General features: G+C 51.6%; 5 protein-coding genes across 5 annotated transcripts; 3 read left to right on the plus strand and 2 right to left on the minus strand.

The window, feature by feature from the left end:
• Positions 1-894: 894 nt before the first annotated feature.
• On the minus strand, positions 895-3681 carry TGAM01_v205562 (hypothetical protein; the record flags this gene model as incomplete). Its single annotated transcript, XM_024549663.1, has 7 exons — positions 895-1867; positions 1934-2542; positions 2619-2843; positions 2916-3016; positions 3110-3129; positions 3199-3525; positions 3669-3681. The coding sequence occupies 7 exons, from the start codon at positions 3679-3681 to the stop codon at positions 895-897; spliced, it is 2268 nt and encodes a 755-aa protein (XP_024405612.1).
• Positions 3682-6379: 2698 nt separating this feature from the next.
• On the plus strand, positions 6380-9374 carry TGAM01_v205564 (hypothetical protein; the record flags this gene model as incomplete). The annotated part of the gene is made up of 4 exons (XM_018802884.1): positions 6380-6550; positions 6661-7168; positions 7231-7975; positions 8045-9374. 4 exons carry the CDS (start codon positions 6380-6382, stop codon positions 9372-9374), a joined length of 2754 nt encoding a protein of 917 aa, XP_018664001.1.
• An 875-nt stretch (positions 9375-10249) lies between these two features.
• On the minus strand, positions 10250-12577 carry TGAM01_v205565 (hypothetical protein; the record flags this gene model as incomplete). The annotated part of the gene is made up of 4 exons (XM_024549664.1): positions 10250-10599; positions 11086-11239; positions 11642-12421; positions 12482-12577. 4 exons carry the CDS (start codon positions 12575-12577, stop codon positions 10250-10252), a joined length of 1380 nt encoding a protein of 459 aa, XP_024405613.1.
• Positions 12578-15971: 3394 nt separating this feature from the next.
• TGAM01_v205566 (hypothetical protein) lies at positions 15972-16364 on the plus strand (the record flags this gene model as incomplete). Its single annotated transcript, XM_018802886.1, has 1 exon — positions 15972-16364. One exon carries the CDS (start codon positions 15972-15974, stop codon positions 16362-16364), a length of 393 nt encoding a protein of 130 aa, XP_018664003.1.
• Positions 16365-16808: 444 nt separating this feature from the next.
• On the plus strand, positions 16809-19411 carry TGAM01_v205567 (hypothetical protein; the record flags this gene model as incomplete). The annotated part of the gene is made up of 4 exons (XM_024549665.1): positions 16809-17088; positions 17155-17822; positions 17883-18879; positions 19227-19411. 4 exons carry the CDS (start codon positions 16809-16811, stop codon positions 19409-19411), a joined length of 2130 nt encoding a protein of 709 aa, XP_024405614.1.
• Positions 19412-19421: the final 10 nt, after the last annotated feature.

A 19421-nucleotide genomic window follows, 5' to 3' on the forward strand; every position in this document is an offset into this window, starting at 1 on the left:
GGAGTATCAACAGCAGTCTGCCGCGGCTTCCTCTACGGTTCCTGTATGCCCGCGACTTGTGCCGTCTTTGCCTGCCAGGCCTTGGCTGACTACGATGATGCCTGCGCAGGGGAGCGAGAGAATCATGAAGATGCGTGCGAGAAATGCATGGGAAATGAATTTGCGTGGATAGAATAATACCCCGTATTTTCGTGTGATGTGGGACTGGAAACAAAGACCGGGAGGAGTTGTTATATGAAGAGAGAAAGAATTGAAAAACCTGGTGGTTTAATAGTCCTTTTATAATGTCTAACGATTTTTCCCCCTTCCATTCTCTTCTTTTTTTCTTCTCCTTTCTTTCAATTTTGCCTTCTACTCCTCTCATGGTCCTTACTTGAAAGAATCAACATGAAATTCTATTTTCTTTCTTCATATGTTTCCAATGGGCGTCACGGGACACATATACATGACATGGAAGATAAAGAAAAATGGGGGGAAAACCCGGGAGTTTTTCTTTTTTCTTTTTTTCACTCATTGGTTGTTTCTGCCAGGAAGGGAGTATTCAATGCGTTTAGGTAAAATTAGGAATCACTTAATGCCTTTTCCCGATATCATCCATAAAAAGTAAAGTATATACATCCCTCTCTTTTAAAAGAGAATTACCGCAGTAAATCAGTGATATTCATTGGCCTTGGAAATAACCCTCGCTCTATCCGATCCCACCAAGCCATCGGCGTCCATTGAAAAAGTCTTGCCCTTGGGGCGGGTATAATGATACAGAGATACTTTGTCTTTCTTACATATTGCCCTGCTCACATCCGATATCCCAACAATACTGCTTGTACATTCACCGCCATTTGACGACCCATAAATGCAGGGAATCAGGAGATCTACGCCTCAAGATTGTGCGTCTTCTCATTGCTGATGAGCACGGTTATGCATCATCTGCGAGACGTCAACTCCCACCCAGCGAATCTCTCTAGGCTGTGGCGGGGTGCGTGCGATAGCTTGTCCCCGGGGTGAGGTAGTAGCCGACGGAGAGCTACCTGGATAAGTAGGCTGTTCCATCTTAATGCCCTGCACCTTCTTACGTTCCCTTAGCCGCCCAATAGTATCTGCCAATGTTCGGTCCAAGCTCTGCTTCAACATGGCTGAGTCCTCCCACCGCCGACCATATACTTCTAGAGTCTGGGGAATGCTTTCCAGACAACGTATACTTCTACTGATATTATCTTCAACGGGTCTTCCATTCCGTAGCTGAGGTCGTGGGATCGGAGGCGCTGGTGGGGCACCGGGGCGAGAGATGGGTATTTGCATCTGTGCACCGGACAGCAGCATTTCCTCAGAGTCTGTTAGTACGGCAAGGAACTGGTTCGCCATGAAATACACTTTCAAAGCATCGTGGTAATTGTAGAATGCGCCGTTAAGCCCGGCGGAGGCAATTTCCTGCATAGCGAGGAGGTAGGCCAAGGAGTGCTCGAATATGAGGATACGGTGGTAGTCGGTAATCTGAGGAGCCCTTGCCGAAGGCGCGATGCAGTAGACGTAACTGTATCTCAATTCCTGCTCAAACATTTGCCGTATTCCGGCGGGAAGATTGCTTGGCAGCGATTCGCCCCATTCTCGCATGTCCAGGCATATCTGCCACACAAAGGACGATGGGTCTGGCAGAGGAGCCGAATATGATTGGTACAACTCTTGGTACCAATAAGACTGCGCTCTCCTGAGCTGAAACAGAAGTAGACCGGGATCTACAGATTGTGGGCCCAAGATGGAGGCATTCTCGAGATCTTTGCCTTTGCGATCCAGGTCGGCTGCATTCGGGAACGCGACATGAATCGCATCATCAGTGAAGGAAAACGATCTAGCGTGAACCATGCTTATCGATCTAGATGTAAGGGTTAGAAATACCAATGACTAAAAGAGAGCTTTCGTTGATCCTAGGAAAACCAACCGGTCAAGAGCATATGCGCAATAGAAAATCTTGCGGCGCATATCCAAGGTGGCCCGATCTACCACTGAAGACAGGGGGGGATCTTGATGGAATCCAAGATCAACGACAGCGCGCGTGGTGAAGCCTATTAGAAGCCAGCTGTCGAAGTGGTTGGGATCTAGAATGGCGTATTGTGTAAGAAGGAGTAACGACTGAATCTGGGTGGCATATCCAGGTGCTAGCGCGATGTCCGCATAATCCAACGCCTTGGATACAAACTGGACTCCGAGATTATAGTACTCGTCGTTGACGTTTTGGCTCTGCATGGTAGATCCAATGGCAAGGATCAAGAATAGCAGCCAATGGTCGGATGCGCTGATAACGCGCTCAACTTGTTGATTATAGATGTCATTCAAGACATTCAAAGCCGCTGTTTCTGAAAAGCACGGTAAGAGGGGGTACATGTTCTTCATAAAATGATGGAAGATTTCAGTTGCATATTGCTTCTGTGGCAGCGGAGAGTCGGCTGAGATTGGGACAACATCCTTGGTTGCGGCGGCCAAGACTAGACGCGCAAAAGTCATGTTGATCATGGATGGCTCGAAATCTCGAGTCGTTGCGTTGACCGATCTGTTGTAATCCGTTGTAACTAGTCAGACGCCGTGAAACCAAGCAATTGGAGAAGGACATGGGAGCTCTCGCGTACAAGAAACCGAAGTCAGATATCAAAGAGTTGACATCCGAATTCTCACGAGTCCTGGCGGCTTTGCGGTGAATAGCTGCCCGAATGGACGCCAGCGAATCTTTTCTGTCTACATGGGCAACAGCCAATGAGTCGGACTCATGGAGGGCCACAGAAGCCTTTCGAGACTTGGCATATGCGATGCGTCTCTCCAGCTTCTCTATGCGAAGCTCAAGAGCGGCGACGTAGCTGGTTACCGCGCGCAGGGGTTAGCAATCGAGGGACCAAGACGGTCTCTGGGAACAATCTGTGAAGACGCACCTTCGCTCCTTGCCTCGCGCAAACTGGTCATTGGCCGCAGAGCAGGCATTCTCACGGCCGGCCTTTTCACAGGCCGTGCAGGCAGGGAGCTTTCCATCGCACTGTTCACAGCCGTCAGATAGAATTCCAGCCAGGGATCAAGAGCGGCTCAGTCTCTGCGCTGGAAGAGGAAGCGCCGCCGCCTGTCCACTCACCTTGACCTTTGCAGCTCGACCTGGCAAGAAAGCGTTAGATGGATCTACCGGAGATGCCCGCACAAGCGCGCTGGAGGACGGTCACTCACATCTTGAGCAGGCTGACACCGGCCTCGATACTCGCAAGAGGGGAGTATGTGAGAAGCTACTGCGGGGCATTGCTAGGGCGAATCTGGAGGGACCCGAGTTGGCCGTCGAGGAGCTGAAGGACTGGAATGGCGAGCCGCGAAGAACCGTGGGAGATTGTTTCTCTGGCGGTTGCTCACAGGGTGCGGGCGTCGCAGCAGAGACGACTTGGCGACAGAAGAGGCTGCTGACTAGGCCGAAGGAGGTTGCTTGAATCTCAGAGATGCATGTTGTAATCGTTGAGTGCAGACGGGTAGCGGAAGCAGCGCTGGCGGTAGAGGACAGTCCGTCTGGCCGGGGGTTAGCGTTAGCGTTCGCTTAGCTGCCTAGAGCTGTTGCCAGCGCCTCCACATGCTCTGAAGACGGCACTGGACGGGCGATGGCTGGGGGCGGCTCTTGGGGGCTGCAGCAGGCTCTACAGGCACATACGGACATGAATGCAGCATTGATGGATCGGGCAATACGTACCCTTGATATCTGGCGTAAAAAGCACGGATGGCCGCGCTTTATTTCGACTTGGCTGATGGTTTAACGATGCATTGCGAATCCGCCTCGGAAGGATGCTATCTTGGATGTAGCCACGCAATAGAGTGCCTAGTACTAAATACTGCTAGCTGTCTTGTAAAGTATGTATGTACCTATCCTGTCTGCTTCAAATTCCGTGCTAGTGATAGGATTAGGATCCAAGAGACAATGGCCGGACACGGGTGTGTCAGTACGAAACCGCCACGTATTGAACGGGCTGCGACTAGGGTTTAGGCTTATCAACAGCTGGACCCTCGAATCCCGTCCAAGGTATAATATGGGGGATGCTACACAGCCTCCGGTATTTATATCCGTATACCTTGGTGGACACAGAAGGTAGGTAGGTGTGCATGTAGTCTTACAGTATTGAATATTACATACATAAGAGTACTGTAAGATGGATGGGCGAAGAATAACTTGTTATCAATTTCAAGATGATGTAATCTTGCCCTTTTGAGTATTCAGTAGCTGATCTATGTCTGCTTTGGTGAAGTTCCCGTTATAAACCTATTGCATGTACCTAATATTGATTGGCATTGTTTCCGAGTGCCTACCGGCAATCTCTACCAACTGCTTATTACATGCTTTATGCTAGGCCGAGTAGAGGGACGATTGGCCGTCAGCCCTGTTGCGTCGGAATTGTATCAGATTTATCTGATGTTGTTCCGTAGAGGCCTTGGGTAAAGTCCTAATCAAGTAGACTGCATTTGACTAGCATCAGACAGCTCACATGCAAGTCCTGGTAGCGCACACTTGTGATCCAATCTTGGCAATTGACAGTGGCAAGCATCTACAAAACGGGTTGGACGATGGAGTAGCACTGCTTTATTAGGCATCTGGCTCTGACTCGCCTGCAGTACGGATAAACTGAAGATCGCCAGAGCACGCCACCTGCGTCGATGCTACCCATTAATAAGGTAGTGTATACACATACAAAGTTTTATATATCAGTAGGTGCATGTATATACCGATAGCAAGGGACAGCGTAGATTTCACCGAATTGGAGATGCAGTGACGGCCCTTCCCGTTCTTACACCGACCAGAATGATGTTGTATGATGGAGGAAAGAAAGGGTTGCAGAAGGAATCGAGGGGATCTAAGATATGCACCTACAGGTAGCCTACCTCATGAAAGCAGCACTAAGAATCACTCGTAGGAGCATTGTCCATGGAAGAGCTGCTGCCATCGGGGACCTATATTGCTTCTAGTGCAGTGACCGGCCGCGTCTGCAAGACAATCACACAGACCTCCACATGTCATGTCGTCCGTTCTCATGGCCCCCAGTCTGTGACATCGATCTATCGAATTATTTATCCGCATCACACCGCTCGAACCCGCGAGTGAAGGATTGGAAACGAGCCACTAACGGCTGTTTGTGACACCTGAAACATTTTCCAAAAGTACGGAGTGCACGCATATGCACGTTTGCATGCAGAGGAAGGTCGCAGCGGCATCAGACGCGTTACTCAGCGCTTTTGGGAGCCATTTAGGGAGCCATTTGGGGGCGAGGCAGGTCTCCCGCTATCAGGCCAGATACGAGCCGCCCCGCGCAGCTGAGTTAGAGCTGTACGTAGACCGACTGAAAAGCGGGGGACCACGGGCCAGTCACGACCCTTGAAGATTCCCCCTCCGTAAGCTCGCTGCTGGCCCCCCCACCTGCGGTACAGCCTCCGTGCGTTGGCTGCACCGAGTTGATTCCGCTAGCAGCAATACCTGGACCTGGGCCTGGTACCTCTCTAGCAGCGCATTGCCCGGCACGATCCGGTATCATCCAGTACCGCAACACGCTGCGCAGTACCGCAGAGTACGCTCGGTCTACCAAGCCTCGCGTTTAGAGCGCATGGGCTGGAGTCACCGGCGCAACCCCCACTTGCCTGATTCCATCGAGGGCGTTCCGCTGTGAGGAAGGAGCTCCTCGGCCGGCACTGCAGGAACTGGCTTCGCCCAGGGCTCGCGCTTAAGTGGCTCGGTCTGGCGCGATTAGTCATCCGCCATCGGGATTCACTTGCACCAGCGTCAAATACTGGTACAGCTGCTGGCACTAGCGGCTGAAGTCGCTTCGCTGTCGCGAGCTGGCCTTCGTACCGCATTCAGCTTCTCAACTTGCGCCGCCCAAGCAATTCCAGCTCTTGACCGCGCGTGTTTCATGTCCTACCTCTGGTCGCGCGCCCGGCCCCAGAAGCACTGAGAGAGCCGTGGAGCTGACTCTCGTCTGCCGAGATCTCCGTATGTAACTCTGGCCGCCTCGTCCTCCTCTGCCCCGCGATCCAGCCATGGCGGCAGTCTGGCCTAGCTTTGAATCATGCTGATGCTTATTGCGCCTGAGTCTTAGAGAACCACATCAGCCCTTCTTTTCTTGCTTAAAGCGTGCGCATTTGCCAACTGATTAGCATCGCGTTTCCGTCCGAGTTCTCGTCGTATCGTTCCGTCTCCGCAGAGTCCCTGATTGGTTTGATCTACGGGTCGTCCAGAGCCAACTCAGCGTCGCAACAGCCAACGGCGTCCCAACCACAGTACCAGATTCCCGGAATCCTGCAAAGTCTCATGAAAGGCTGTGGCTTCTTGAGATATTACTGAAGCTACGGAGAAGCTGGTGGAGTGCCGGCGACCTCATACATCATGGACGCCGCCCACATTTTCCGGCAAGGCCTGGGGACCGTTGCTCCTCGTATGAACCACGCCTATGCTCAGCCGCGAAACTTGGTGCAAAGCCCCGATGACTTTTTCGACGGTGATACCTCGAGTCACCGAGTTGCTCACACCCTGACAGCATGTTGTCGTTGTCGCCAGGTATGATATGATCAATACCCCGCCCCTGAGACGCACATGATTCATCTACACTGCTTTTGCTGCGGATCCCATCGAGGTTTGAAGGTGTAAGTGCTAATGATACATGGTAGCGAAAAACGAGATGTGACCCGACGCTTCCTCGCTGCCTGCCCTGCGAGAGATCAGGATCTGTATGCGAATATCTCGATACCGCCAAGGCACGCAAGATTAATCGCCGTTATGTAATTACGCTGCAGGACAAGGTCAAAGCCCTCGAGGCTGAGCTTGCCCAGTATACCGACGAAGACGGCGATCATCCCCCGACAAATGAAGAGCTAATTCGCCCAGGAGGCATGATTCGGTTGAGCGGCAATGACGAGACACCTCGCTATCTGGGACCATCTAGCGGTATTGCCATGACACGGCTGCTCATGGCCGAAGCCAAGCGGTTTACGGAGTCTAACAAAATTTCCGATCTCATCCCGGAGGTTCGCGCAAGAAGCCAAGCTCGCATGCAATCCATTCAGATAACCAGCAACAACAGAAAGAAAAGCTACCCCATGATCAGTGAATTTCCAGCCGAAAGTCTTCCTGCGCGTCATGTGGCCGACAGGTTAGTAGAGATTTTCTATAAAAAAGGTATGCCCGCATTTTCCATTCCTTTTCTTATTGCCAGACACGCTTAATACTGACCTTCCTAGCTCAAATTCACTGGCCTGTGCTTCATGAGACCATTTTCAAAGCAGATGTTGATGCCGTTTATAATGGCGACACGGATTCGTACAAAAACTTTCTTGTTCGCATGGTTATTGCTATTAGCTTACAAAAGTTGGACACGCAATATGCCGGATTGGGCGACTCATACTACATGGCGGCGATGAAATATGTCGAGGAAATTATTCGTCCCAAAGACCTTAAAACGCTACAGTGCCTCGTTCTCATCGGACAATACTCACTGCTCACCCCGACGCGAACGCCAGTGTACTATGTTATTGGACTCGCTACCAGAATATGCCAACAAGAAGGGTTAACAGACGAAAAGACTCTTACTACTACTGGTTATAACTTGGATCCACAAACGATCGACTTGCGCCGGAGGCTGGTATGGGTAGTCATGGCCATGGAACATGGCCTTTCGTACTACCTAGGCCGGCCCAGCGCATTTGCCGTTAGCAGTGACCGTTTTGATATTGCCTTCTTCAGCGCGGCCGACGATGCGAATATCACGCCTCAAGGAATTCTAGATGGGCCCCCCAGCACACGGAAGCTCGCAACGATACACTTTTACAAGATGTGGGCCCTTCAAACGGAGATTAAACGGACTCTTTATGAAAGGAAGCGGCCAGAGCCTAGAAACGACGACCATCCATGGTTTCAAAACATAGAAAAGGCTCTGAGGGATTGGATGGACTCGACGCCAGAAGATCCTCCGTTTGCCAAACCTTGGTAAGCCAACCCGTTTAAATACCTACACTACTTTTTGCTTCAAGTTGGATGTTCTAACTGTAACGGCAGGATCTCTGGACATTACCATCAATTGAGGGCATTGTTGTATAGACCTTCTCCCCAGATTCCGCAGCCTTCAGCTGGTGCAGCTCAAATTTGCTTTGAGTCCTCTGCCACCATCATTGACCTTTCCCACAAGCAGTTTGGAAGCGATCCTGCAGATATGACCTGGGTGTTCCTCCTATCACTAAACTGGTCCCTTAGCACGCTTCTATGGACGATATCGTATGCTGAAGTTCGACGCAATCATCCAAGAGAAGAAGTCGAAGAGCTTGTGAATAAGGCATTGGAATCTTTGGACCGATGCGCAGAGCGTTGGCCGGGGACCACGGTCACGTCTCAACTCTTTACCATATTTGCCAAGGCGTGTATGCAGAGCTACGACGTGCAGGTGAAGCTTGAGAGGGATCACTTTTCTTTTAGCAGCCCACCGGCGACAAGCGAGTCTCAGTCTTCGCCCGAAAGCTACTCTCATTCAAATGCTACCACTCCTCGGCCACTGCCTTATCTCAACCCTCCGCAGTTCGGCTTTGTTTTTGACTCGTCCCCCGAGACAATGAACAACTACGTCTTCGATCCGAATTACCCTCCTCCACAGCCTACTTTCCGTTCAAACTCCATCTTTTGCAATCCTGCCACGGATAATGGCAGCCGACGCTTCTCTTACTTCCCGCCGGATGTCACCCATATGGGAGAGGCTGGCTCAGAAGATCCTTCGTCCCATCCGGCCCAGGTACCGGACCATATACCCCACCATTTGCAATCGCCACCTGAGATATTCCTTCAGGGCAACATACCGACTTCGAGACCGGGCTTATCGCCGTCGGCAATGGCGATGAAGCAAACACCGAATGCTACCCCAATTACGCCGTCACCGCTTTCGACGCAGACCAACATGTCGCCACCTAATAAACGGGTTATTGCGCCGCATGTGGCCCAGGCCCAACCGACATATGCAGCTGCGCGAATGGGAGGGCAACCTATTCACCAGCGACCGCTACCGCCGGCGCCCACGTCCGCATCCGACTGGTTCTCGCCCCCCTCGCAGTTTATGTCGCCATACAATTTTGTAACGTCCGGCAGTGGATATTTTAATGAAGCCATGGCTGGGATGAGCGGGTTTGGCGGCGGCTCACCGGGGCCTAGCGGCTTGGGCCTCCACAACATCACCGCGCAGCTCGAGGCTGGCGGTATGCAGTTTGGCTATTCGCCTGGTAGACAAGGCAGTCTTTCCCAGTCACAGCAGCTAGAGCTCATGGAGGACTTGGAGACGGACGGCGTCAGCGCAATGGATGCGTACCTGCAAGACAACCCGATGAATGGGAGAGGATGGTACTGAGATGTAACTTGTGTATTTCTTCCATTTTTGTCCCATGGTTTTCATTTGTCTTTAACTTGCTTTTCGCTTCGCTTCACCACCATTGACGTTGTCATCATTACGGGAATCTACCGGATACGACTACTTAGACGAATTTCTAGCAAGGGAGTACTGCGTTTTGTGTCGACCTTTTACGTGTGCCAAGTAATGCTGGAAGATCTATTCAGATAAAGAGTTTCAAAGACAGGACTAGGATAGGGAATGTATGAACAGCTTTCATTGCGATCCACATTACATCTATTTGCTACTGAATGAACCCAACAATATCATAGTATTTCGCTGATTTTCTTCTAACAATCGAGAGCCCTGTTCGCATACTGCATTAAGAGACTTGTGACAATTAAACAATTGAGGGGTTTAAAATGAGTGACTAAAGCATGTCTTCCATTAGGTAAACAAAATAAAAACAATAAAAATAGCTTCGTAGACCCATTTCCGTCGTTCCATTCCAGTTTTAAAATAGATCCCGCCAAATCCCCCCCTTCCTTTGCCAACGAAATGTATTATTTCCAAGAAAAGTATTTTTTTTCTTGGAGTATACATTAAATAGTGCCTTTTTTTTTCCTTTTTTTTTTTCGTTGTTTGATTACATTTATTTCTCTGCATCTGTCTTTTTCCAATAAACTCTGCTGCAAACATTGGTTGGCAAGAGCAAACTTTGGAAGCTCAAGAAGAGAGAGAAGAAATAAAGATTTGGGGTATAAATATGCGTCAAGGAGAGTCATAAAATAGTAAGTGCCAAAATCATATGGCCGTTAAAAAAAAAAAAAAAAAAATGTTCGCCCAAGAGAAGGGGCCAACAAATAGGCAGAAAGGGAAAAAAGGTACCCTCGCATTTAGAAGACCAAAAGACCCAAGAGGGCCACAATTAGGAGGCCAAAGTTTTCACTTGGGCGGGAGAGGTCGTTGGAAAGAGGAGGGGGCAAGCTGTTTGTTGGCGAAGGAGGGTTGGCTCCTGTTCCTGATACGCCACCTACGCTGGTATTGCCATTACCAGGAGGACTGCCACCACCACCAACAGGAGGCGATCCGGTAGGCCCAACAACACCACCAGGGGTACCGCTATTGCCGTTTGTTCCAGTTGGCTCAGCACCGCCGCCAGGAGCTCCAGGGTTGCCTGGGTTTGTTGAGCTTGCTCTCTCCAATTGACCGGGAGAAGAAAAGTCTGAGCTGGGGGGTGTGACGCCTGTCGATCGGTTAGTGCCGGTATTGGTAGGAGCTGCTGTCACAGAACCAGTGCCAGAGTTGACACCAGTTCCTGTCACAGAACCAGTGCCAGAGTTGACACCAGTTCCTGTCACAGAACCAGTGCCCGTGTTGGCACCCGTACCTGTCTCGGAACCGGTGCCTGTCCCGGCAGCACTTCCCGTCGGGGTACCAGTACCCGTACCAGCAGAGGTTCCGGTCGAAGAACCAGTGCCAGTCGGAGAGCCGGAGCCAGACGGAGAACCAGTGCCGGTCGAAGAACCACCACCGGAAGGAGAACCGACACCAGAACCGGTGCCAGTCGGGGAATTAGTACCTGTTGAGGGGGGTGCAGTACCAGTCTCCCCTGAGGAGGAGGAGGAGGCTGATGACCCCGGAACAGATGCACCAGATGAGGCCGACGCGGATGCCGAAGTGGGCGCCGACGTTGGCCTCGATTCACTGCTTGCACTAGTGGGTCCCGTACCTATTGCAGAAGAGCTTCCTGGGCTCCCAGTAGTGGAAGATGCTGACGATCCCGCACCAGAAGAGGGCGGTGTTGAAGCAGAGGATGAAGGAGTAGACGATGCTTGCTGCGAAGAAGGCGGGTTTGAAGCAGAGGATGGCGGAGTGGACGATGCCTGCTGAGAAGAGGGCGGCTTTGAAGTAGAGGATGGCGGAGTAGACGATGCTTGCTGCGAAGAGGAGCTGGACGATGAAGATGGCGGCGGCGGAGGCTTCGTTGATGAGGAAGTTGGCGGTGGTGGTGGCGGCTTCGTCGACGATGATGTTGGCGGCGGCGGCGGTGGTGTAGAAGATTTAGAAGAGCTGCTTGTAGGAGGCGGGATGGACGGCTTAGTGGTGGAAGTCTTGGACACTATGGAGCTCGAGGTTGTAGATTGGATGAGCGAGGTTGGGGCTGTAGAGATTTGAGAGCTCGTTCCCAGCGTATTCGACCCTGTCACTTGGGTATCGGGAGCCGATGCTGTGGATGTCGGAGTTGTCGGACTGCAGAGAAAGATGCTTGAATATCGATTATCTACTAGATCCAAAATGTTTTCTATCTGAGTTATGCTGGTGTTGGAGATGTGAAAGGCGTCAGCAACGCAGTTTATGCAATCGTCGAATGCTGACACAAAGTCAGGCAAGTCGCAAAACCCGGGATTTGGGGCACTCGATTGTACGAAGACAAGTGCATTACTACAATCGCCCATGCAAGTTTGTATTGAGGACGGCTCTGATGTCGGGGTCGGCTCTTGGCGTTTTGCACCATAATTGACCTTGCGACGAGCTTGCTGCTCAAACGGACTGGAGCCACGCTTTCCAGGTGACAACGAACCTGTTGGCACCGACCCGTAGGCCTCTGCATGTGGCCCCCAGTTGCCAGTCGTATAAGTGCTGGTGCAGCCAGCCTCAATCTTCTTGACCACGTGGTATTCGAAGATCTCGTAGGTCAAGCCAAAAATGTGTGGATCCAAGTAGAAATAGCCGTCTTGATGTGGTATATAGCCCGTCTTTCCCTTTTGCCAATCTGCAAGCAGCAGTGGTGGAGCTGGGATGCAGTCCGCTGGATTGCATCGAAAATCAGCTTCTGGAAGACCTGGCCAGAAGTTGCACCCATCGGGCTTTGGGGGGTTGCAAACATAGCCAGCCTGGCAGCCAAAGATTCCTTCGGTCTTCAGGTTCAGTGGTCCAGCTTCATAGATTCCTGTTGGCTGTGGGCAGAGAGTGACCTTGAACGGAGCAGGCTCAGAAATCGTTGTGGCGGCCGCTGCCACGTTTCTCAGCTCTAACGGAGCCACCTTCGTCGGCACAAGCTCTCTCTACAAATATTGAATATTAGTGTAAAGCCAAAGACACGACATTGGCTGTGCTATACGGACCACTTCATTATGAGCAAATGCCTTGGCGTCAGGTCGGGCCACTGAAGTGACAGCCCCGACAATTATGCCAATCGATATAGAGGTAAGCGAACGCATCTTCGAGCCAGACTATTCTAGCACAACAGACGAGAAACGAATGCGCCCGTTGGCTATATTTAAACGATGGACGTTAGCCAGACGGCTAGTGATGCACCGAAGCCAGCAGATGGGCCTGGTCAGATGGGGTTGAAAGAATGATTGAAAAACAAACGACGACCAAAGACGCGGCACAAGTTGTGGTGGTGAAGGAGGGAAAGGATGAGCTGCCTTTATTTACCGGCTGCTCTTTATGGAGATACGCAATAGATATGGCGGCTTCTGTGCTTCTAAACGGCGTTGGTGCAATATCACCCCCCTGGCCAACGGGATCCTGGCTAACTTACCCAAGCAGACAGACCACTAACCTGACCAGACCAGACCAGACCAGCGTGGCGTGGGCTTGTGCATGTACTCCGTAAGCCTCACCTCGCTTCACCTGGGCACAAATTGACCGCCTGTCAAGAGCAAGGCTGACTTGCTTGTACAAGCATGGACTAGTAGCAGTAGGCCAGCGAAGGGTTTCCATCTGATAGTAGGCCAAATTGCTCAGAAAAGCGAGCTACCAGACCCTGTCCATGAAAACGACAATCAATGCCTATCCCGGCCATTCTTGGGAAAGCAGAATTGGAGACAACACATGCAAGGTAGAGAGGTGTGCTCGGTGGCTCCACGCAAAAGGTCCATGAACATGGCTGGCCAGGAGATCGGACAAGAGAGAGCCAAAGCCAAGCAAGCAAGCCATTGGATATCCCCTTGTAAAGCAGAACAAGCCCCGTAAGGCCTAGTGTCGGCAGACTGGACCCCAAAAGCTGATTTCGTGGCGCACGGCGGCAAGGATGTGGCCAACGATAGGCCAAGCCGAAAGACGAGTGCCTGAAGGAAGCCGCGAATCCCCTCTCAAACTGGAGACGGGCCACACTCAGCAATCCCATCTTAACAGCTGATTGATAGAAAAGTTCCTCTCAAGCAGCTATGATTTCTGCTAACCGTAACGAGACAACTTATGCGAGCGACAGGGTCCCGACAGCCTGCCAGAGGCTGGGCCAGACACAAGTTGTTGTGGCAATGTCGCCCTCCAAGAGCCTCCAAGCCTTGGCGCGCGAATGGAAAAGAGCCATATCATATCTCAATGTCGCAGCGGGCAAGGATTGCGGCTTGGGAGCCGCACCTAGCGGCCTCACCCGGGGAAATCGATGGCCGGAGCAGGTTCCAATACGAAGTACGACGCACTTACCGGCGAGCACATAGGCCCAACAGTGAAAACGCAGCCCTAGGTAATATAGAGAAAAGGGCCTAGACAGGGCCTGAAGTGATGGGTCTCTCCATGCTCTCCACGATTATGCAGTCCAGCCCAGCATCTGGTGATTGATCCTTCGATCTCATATCTCCCGGCAGAAGCTCGTATCTAGCTTCAACGAGAAGCAACAGCTGCTGAGTTTGTGCCGCTCCGTCGTAGCACTGCATTGAGTCGTATTCGAAATGGGAAGAGGTCGGGAAGGCCCGAGACAGACTGGAGGTCGTGCTCGCTGCGAGGGCCGGCCAACGACAAATTTCAACCACCTAGTACCTATACTGTATACTAGTAGTAGTGATAGGACTGCATGTGCGGGGCGCGCTAGAGGGCTGAAGTGTGCTATTGGTGAGATGCGGGCGTCCGAGTTGGAGGAGCGAGAAGAAAAAAATCTGCTGCTGGAGGCTCTTTCGGGTCGTGGCTAGAGCTGTTGCGAGATGCATTGAAGAGGTGAGGTTGGGACAGGGTTTATTAGCCGATAAACGAGGCTACGGCCGTGAGCTTTCCACAGTTCGGCAGCCTTAGGCTGTTCAGCGCTCTGTTCCCACTGGCTAGCCGGGGAGCTGCCCCAAAGCGGTAGCTCCAAGTCCTGGGCCAAACCCCTCAGCAATCTATTTTGGGCGCGGCGATTGGCGGGCGGCCCCTCTCCAGGCGTTCTTGGCGGCCACTGGGCTGCTGGAGCTGTGCTCAGATTGAGGCTCAATGTCACGTTGAGAAACAGAAGGATGGAGGAAAAATCCCGCTAAAGTCGCTTCTGTCCCTCCAAGACCCCGCCAGGCCTTTACCGTGCGTGTTCTTGTACTGCTGGAGGATTTCACAACCCCTGGCTCGCCTTTCTAGCTCCAGTTCTAGCCCCCCCACGTTAGCTCAATACTCTTTTCGACGTCCCAACTTTGACATGAACCTTTCAACCAACTCTCGCATCAGCAACACCCCTGGCCACTGGCCGCAGCCTCGTGCCATTTTTGCGCTGCCCAGGCACTTTGGTAGTGCCGGTTGAGCTCATGGTCCATCTCTAGTCTGTAGTGGCAACAGGTTGTTTTTCTGATGACTGATCGCTATTACAGCTGCCGTTGTGCCACGAATGACTCGCCCAACTGCGATTCAGGCATCACCACGTTGCACAACACCAAAGCTGCTACCGTCTGCACCTTACCAGCGTGCATATGTGCGAGCAGCGAAGATCCTACAAAACCCACCAGTCCACCCGAGCGGGGCCAGCTGTTTGCGCCAGCCTACTGCGATGCCGAGAGTGGCATCCAAGGGGTGCGAAGAAAAAGAGGGCTTTCTTCAATCATCAGCACACATTTCTCAACTTTACACACCACAATAACACTACATGGAGCAATCCAGCACTTGCTGCTGCCGCTACTACTACTACTGTAGGTTGTTATTGCTGTAACTGCTACTATTGCTATTACTACTACTGCTCCTACTACCACTACTACTGCTACCAAGCTACATGTTCAAGGTCTGATTTAGATAACAGAACTGGGGCTGCCGAATGACTTTCCCTTTGATCAAATAGTGTTTGAGCTTTAAACTTGTGTGTGTGTATTTATTTTGCGGTCCCTTTTCTTCGCACCCCTTGGCATCCTCTTCGCCCTCGGGCTAAGGACGCAACCACACCGCGCCCTGGACTAAAGAGTAACAATGTCCGATGAGTTGTCATCCAGCTTATGACTGCTAGCATGCAGCGAGAAATCCCACGCCATTGTGCTAGGACGACTGCTAGCAGCTTGGGTAAGCAGCTAGGATACTTGGAGAATACTAGAATACTAGTGCTATGCTCATCCCATCCACACTGCCAAATACCACCGAGGAGACTGGTTTTTTTTTCAAAGACCAGGCCATCGGCATTGGAGCGAGGCGAATGGCTTCGGTAAACGTCTCGCAGCCAGCTCATCACGCAATATGGAAGAGTACCTTGAGTACCTACACCTGGACCCATGTTCATGTTTGTCTCCATTCTAGCGTGTCCAGCTCTGGACGATCTCGCTTCCATTTTCGCTGCCATGCTGAAAAATCATACCGTGACTCCCGATACCTGGCCATGTTATGTTTGCTACACATATTTCGCGGCCAACAGTCTTATTGATGGCCAGCGTTACATGGCAGACAATGGGCTTTTACCCTATTGAGCCGTCGGAAATGAGCGGCGAGACACCCAGACACCGAAGCAACCTCAGTTGGGCGGCGAGCAGTGGAAGAGGCTGGCGGCCTGCCCGCCTGATTGATCCTGGCCACTGGCCCTGCAGGCAGGATGCGCCGTTTGCCGTTCGCATCGCCACAGGACATGTCGGTATGCTGCCGGTCTCTCTCGCTTTTGCACTTGTTCCCATCATGTGCGACCCCTGCGGCCCACAGTCTGCCCGCCATCCCAGCATGATCTGGAAGCCTCAGGGCCTCCAGCCAACCGTAGCGAGCCCTTGGCTAGAGTCCCGCCCGGGATACCGCGCCTCCGGGCCTCTCTTAACCCAGCTTTGGCCAGTGGTTCTTCCTCTAGCTTCCTAAAGCCTGCATTGCTGTGCACGTCGCCCATGATCACCTCGTTAATCGTACAGCATCGGGCAGGCACTGTATCTATTGCAGCTTCAGCTCCTGTATGAGTGTCTTGAAAGCGGTGTCCCAGATAGAGTGTCAACAGATACTAGGAATCTGATGCTGCGAGCCTATTAGTCGGCCTTTTCTCCATTACTACACTTGCCTTTACGAGATAACGGCACCAGATTCCCATCTTCCCGCAAATTGCTTCAGCCTTCGTCTCGTCTCGAACTGTCGCCTCAATATCAGCTTTTCCCAGCCTACTTCTTCCAATGGCTTTGTAAATATTGAGGTTATAGCCTTCCTTACAGCATCTACACTCATCACGAGCCATACCATGCTCGCTGTTCTGGCTCATTTCAGCTACTGACGCCTATCTCGCTTTTACCGGCTTTCATAGCCAGCTAAGGAAACATGACACCAAACCATAAGGTCAAGACGATTCTCCAGGCATTCTTTGTGAGCCTTGTTCAGGTCCAGCTCGTTGACGGTGCCGCAACACAAATCAATACAACCATATGTACATGGGAAGCACCCAGAGGTATTATATCACCTACAATCCACAGGCACAAAAAGACTGCTAACGGTGGGCAAGCTGCTATCATTCACGATAAAATATTTCTCGACGGAGGTGACATCTCCTGGCTACCGGGATTGGACGACGGATCGTATGGGCCACCCTCTGGTATTAACAGTACGCACAACATCCATGTTTCGTTATACTGGCCGTCATCTTCATATGCTGACTCACATTTACTAGGCGGCGTATCTGATGTACTACTCACCTACAATCTCAGCTATGCATTTACCTCAAATACCAACGTCACAGGCCTCTTACTGCAAGATCTTTTGTCCAAAGCAGTAGGTGGCACCGGCCAATCTGACATTGGTGCGGTAAGCTATGTCGACGGCGCTCTGCTTGCCAACGACGCCGAATTCTGGTTCTACGGTGGTCAACCAGGAATACAATCCGAAGCCTTGCCGGACAAAAATAGCGTCGATGGATATGAAGACTTCCAGTACGGGTACACATCAAGCAATTTTCATTCTGGATTTGTCTCAAACCGAGAACTACCGGGCAATGTCAGCCAATTCATCACATTTGGTGGTGCAGCAAGAGCTCCGTCTGAGAATCTGGCTTGGTACTTTTCCGGAGCGACCTCTGAGTCCGGCGGGCTGATTCCTAAAAGCTCCAACGCTACTAACCGCCCATCAAAGATATCCAACTACCTCATAACGCTCGACATGTCGGACCAGCGTTTTGAGACATGGAATAATCAGACTTTGCCCCCTAATATCAAGGGCCGCGCAAGCGCCGAAGTAGTCTGGGTCCCTGTTGGTGTGCAAGGTATACTCGTCGCTCTCGGGGGTGTTGTCTTCCCAGAGTATGCCGGCAAGAATCGCGTGTCTCAAAACCCGACAGCCAGTGTAAGAAATGCCTCCAAATGCTCCCCTGTTCAAGTATAACATTCTAATCGCAGTGTATAGGAATCACAAAGCCCGAAATTTATGCAAACTATCGACGTTTACGACGTCGCCAGCAAAACATGGTATACGCAACCAACCACGGGAGGCCCTAGCACACGAGCTCGTGGGTGCGCTGTCGTGGCCACGGCATCTGACAGCTCCAGCTTCAACATCTATTACTATGGCGGGTATGATGGGATTCATGTTACAGAGCCATTCCACGACGACGTCTGGGTTCTTTCTCTTCCATCTTTTACGTGGACGCAGATCAACAATGGCACGGAAACTCACGCGCGGGCGGGACACAAATGCTTTACTCCCTATCCTGACCAACTCATGGTATTTGGTGGCTATCCGCCGCTCACTGGGACTCTCTCAAAGCCAAACTGTTTAGAGGTTGGGCCTGTTGTTATTTTCAATTTGACCAGCGGGGAATGGATGGACTCTTATGATCCTACCAAGTACGGCGACTATGGTGTCCCCGAGAAAGTCCAGGCTATCATTGGAGGCAATGCGTCCGGCGGTGCAACTGCCACAAAGCCGACCCCTTCTGGCTGGGCATCTCCAGCTCTTGGCAAAGTATTCGCTACCCCTTACGATCAAAAGAAGATTGCATCATACTGGCCTTATCCGGCGGCTCAAACGGCCAATCCAACAGAGCCGGCTCCAAAGCCAGCATCTAAATCCAGTGGATTACCATCATGGGTAGGGCCGGTTCTAGGCGTCATTCTGGGTCTTATTGCGCTCACCTGTATCATTGTCTTGTTCTGCCTTTGGAGACGGCGCAAGAGTCTTAAGAACCGGTCCAGCACGAATACCAGTGAAGAAGCTGGCCTGAGGATCCTCTCGTGGATCCGAGGACAGCCTCATTCCCACAAGGCCGCCACCGAGACAACGGAAGAAGTACCTACAAGCCCAGAGATGCGAGAATATCTACATCCTAGTTACACCCCGTCAGGTTCTGCATCAGTTCCTCCCCTGCATCATGAAATGGATGATACGCAGTTGGTGGAACTTCGTAAGTACCCAGCACATATATATTCCTTTCTCAAAGTAATATGGCTAACCAAGTGGCTTCTTCTTGTACAGCTGATAATACCAGGGTTGAGCTTCAAGATACGGGGTTATCGCCAATGGACGTTCGTGAGCGTTATTCTCATTGGTTCCCAGGTGGCAGCACCAGCGACGCCTTGCCAAGCCCCACCAGAAGCTCTCTCCAAAGCACATCTAATATCATCTCCCCGCTGAATAAGGATCGGAACAGTGACGTATCGCATCTTGCTGGATCTAGTGGTCTTCCTTCGCCTCCATTACCTGAAGCCGACGAGAGCGACAGGAAGTCTCTAATAGCTACCCCCGAGACAGCAATCACACCCTCGGGAGAGAAGCAAGGCGACTCAGCAAGGACGTCGGAGGGTCATGAGTTTGTTGTTTCACCTCCAACTGCAGAAGAAAACCCAGGAGACGACTATTTAACAGCCAAGAAACCTTCGTCTTCGGGTAGCCCAACAACCAGAAAAAGCGTGTTCCAGGAGCACAATGATGATTGATGACCCGAAC

Source organism: Trichoderma gamsii (genome assembly GCF_001481775.2).
Source record: "Trichoderma gamsii strain T6085 chromosome Unknown Scaffold_17.2, whole genome shotgun sequence".
NCBI classification, from domain to species: domain Eukaryota; kingdom Fungi; phylum Ascomycota; class Sordariomycetes; order Hypocreales; family Hypocreaceae; genus Trichoderma; species Trichoderma gamsii.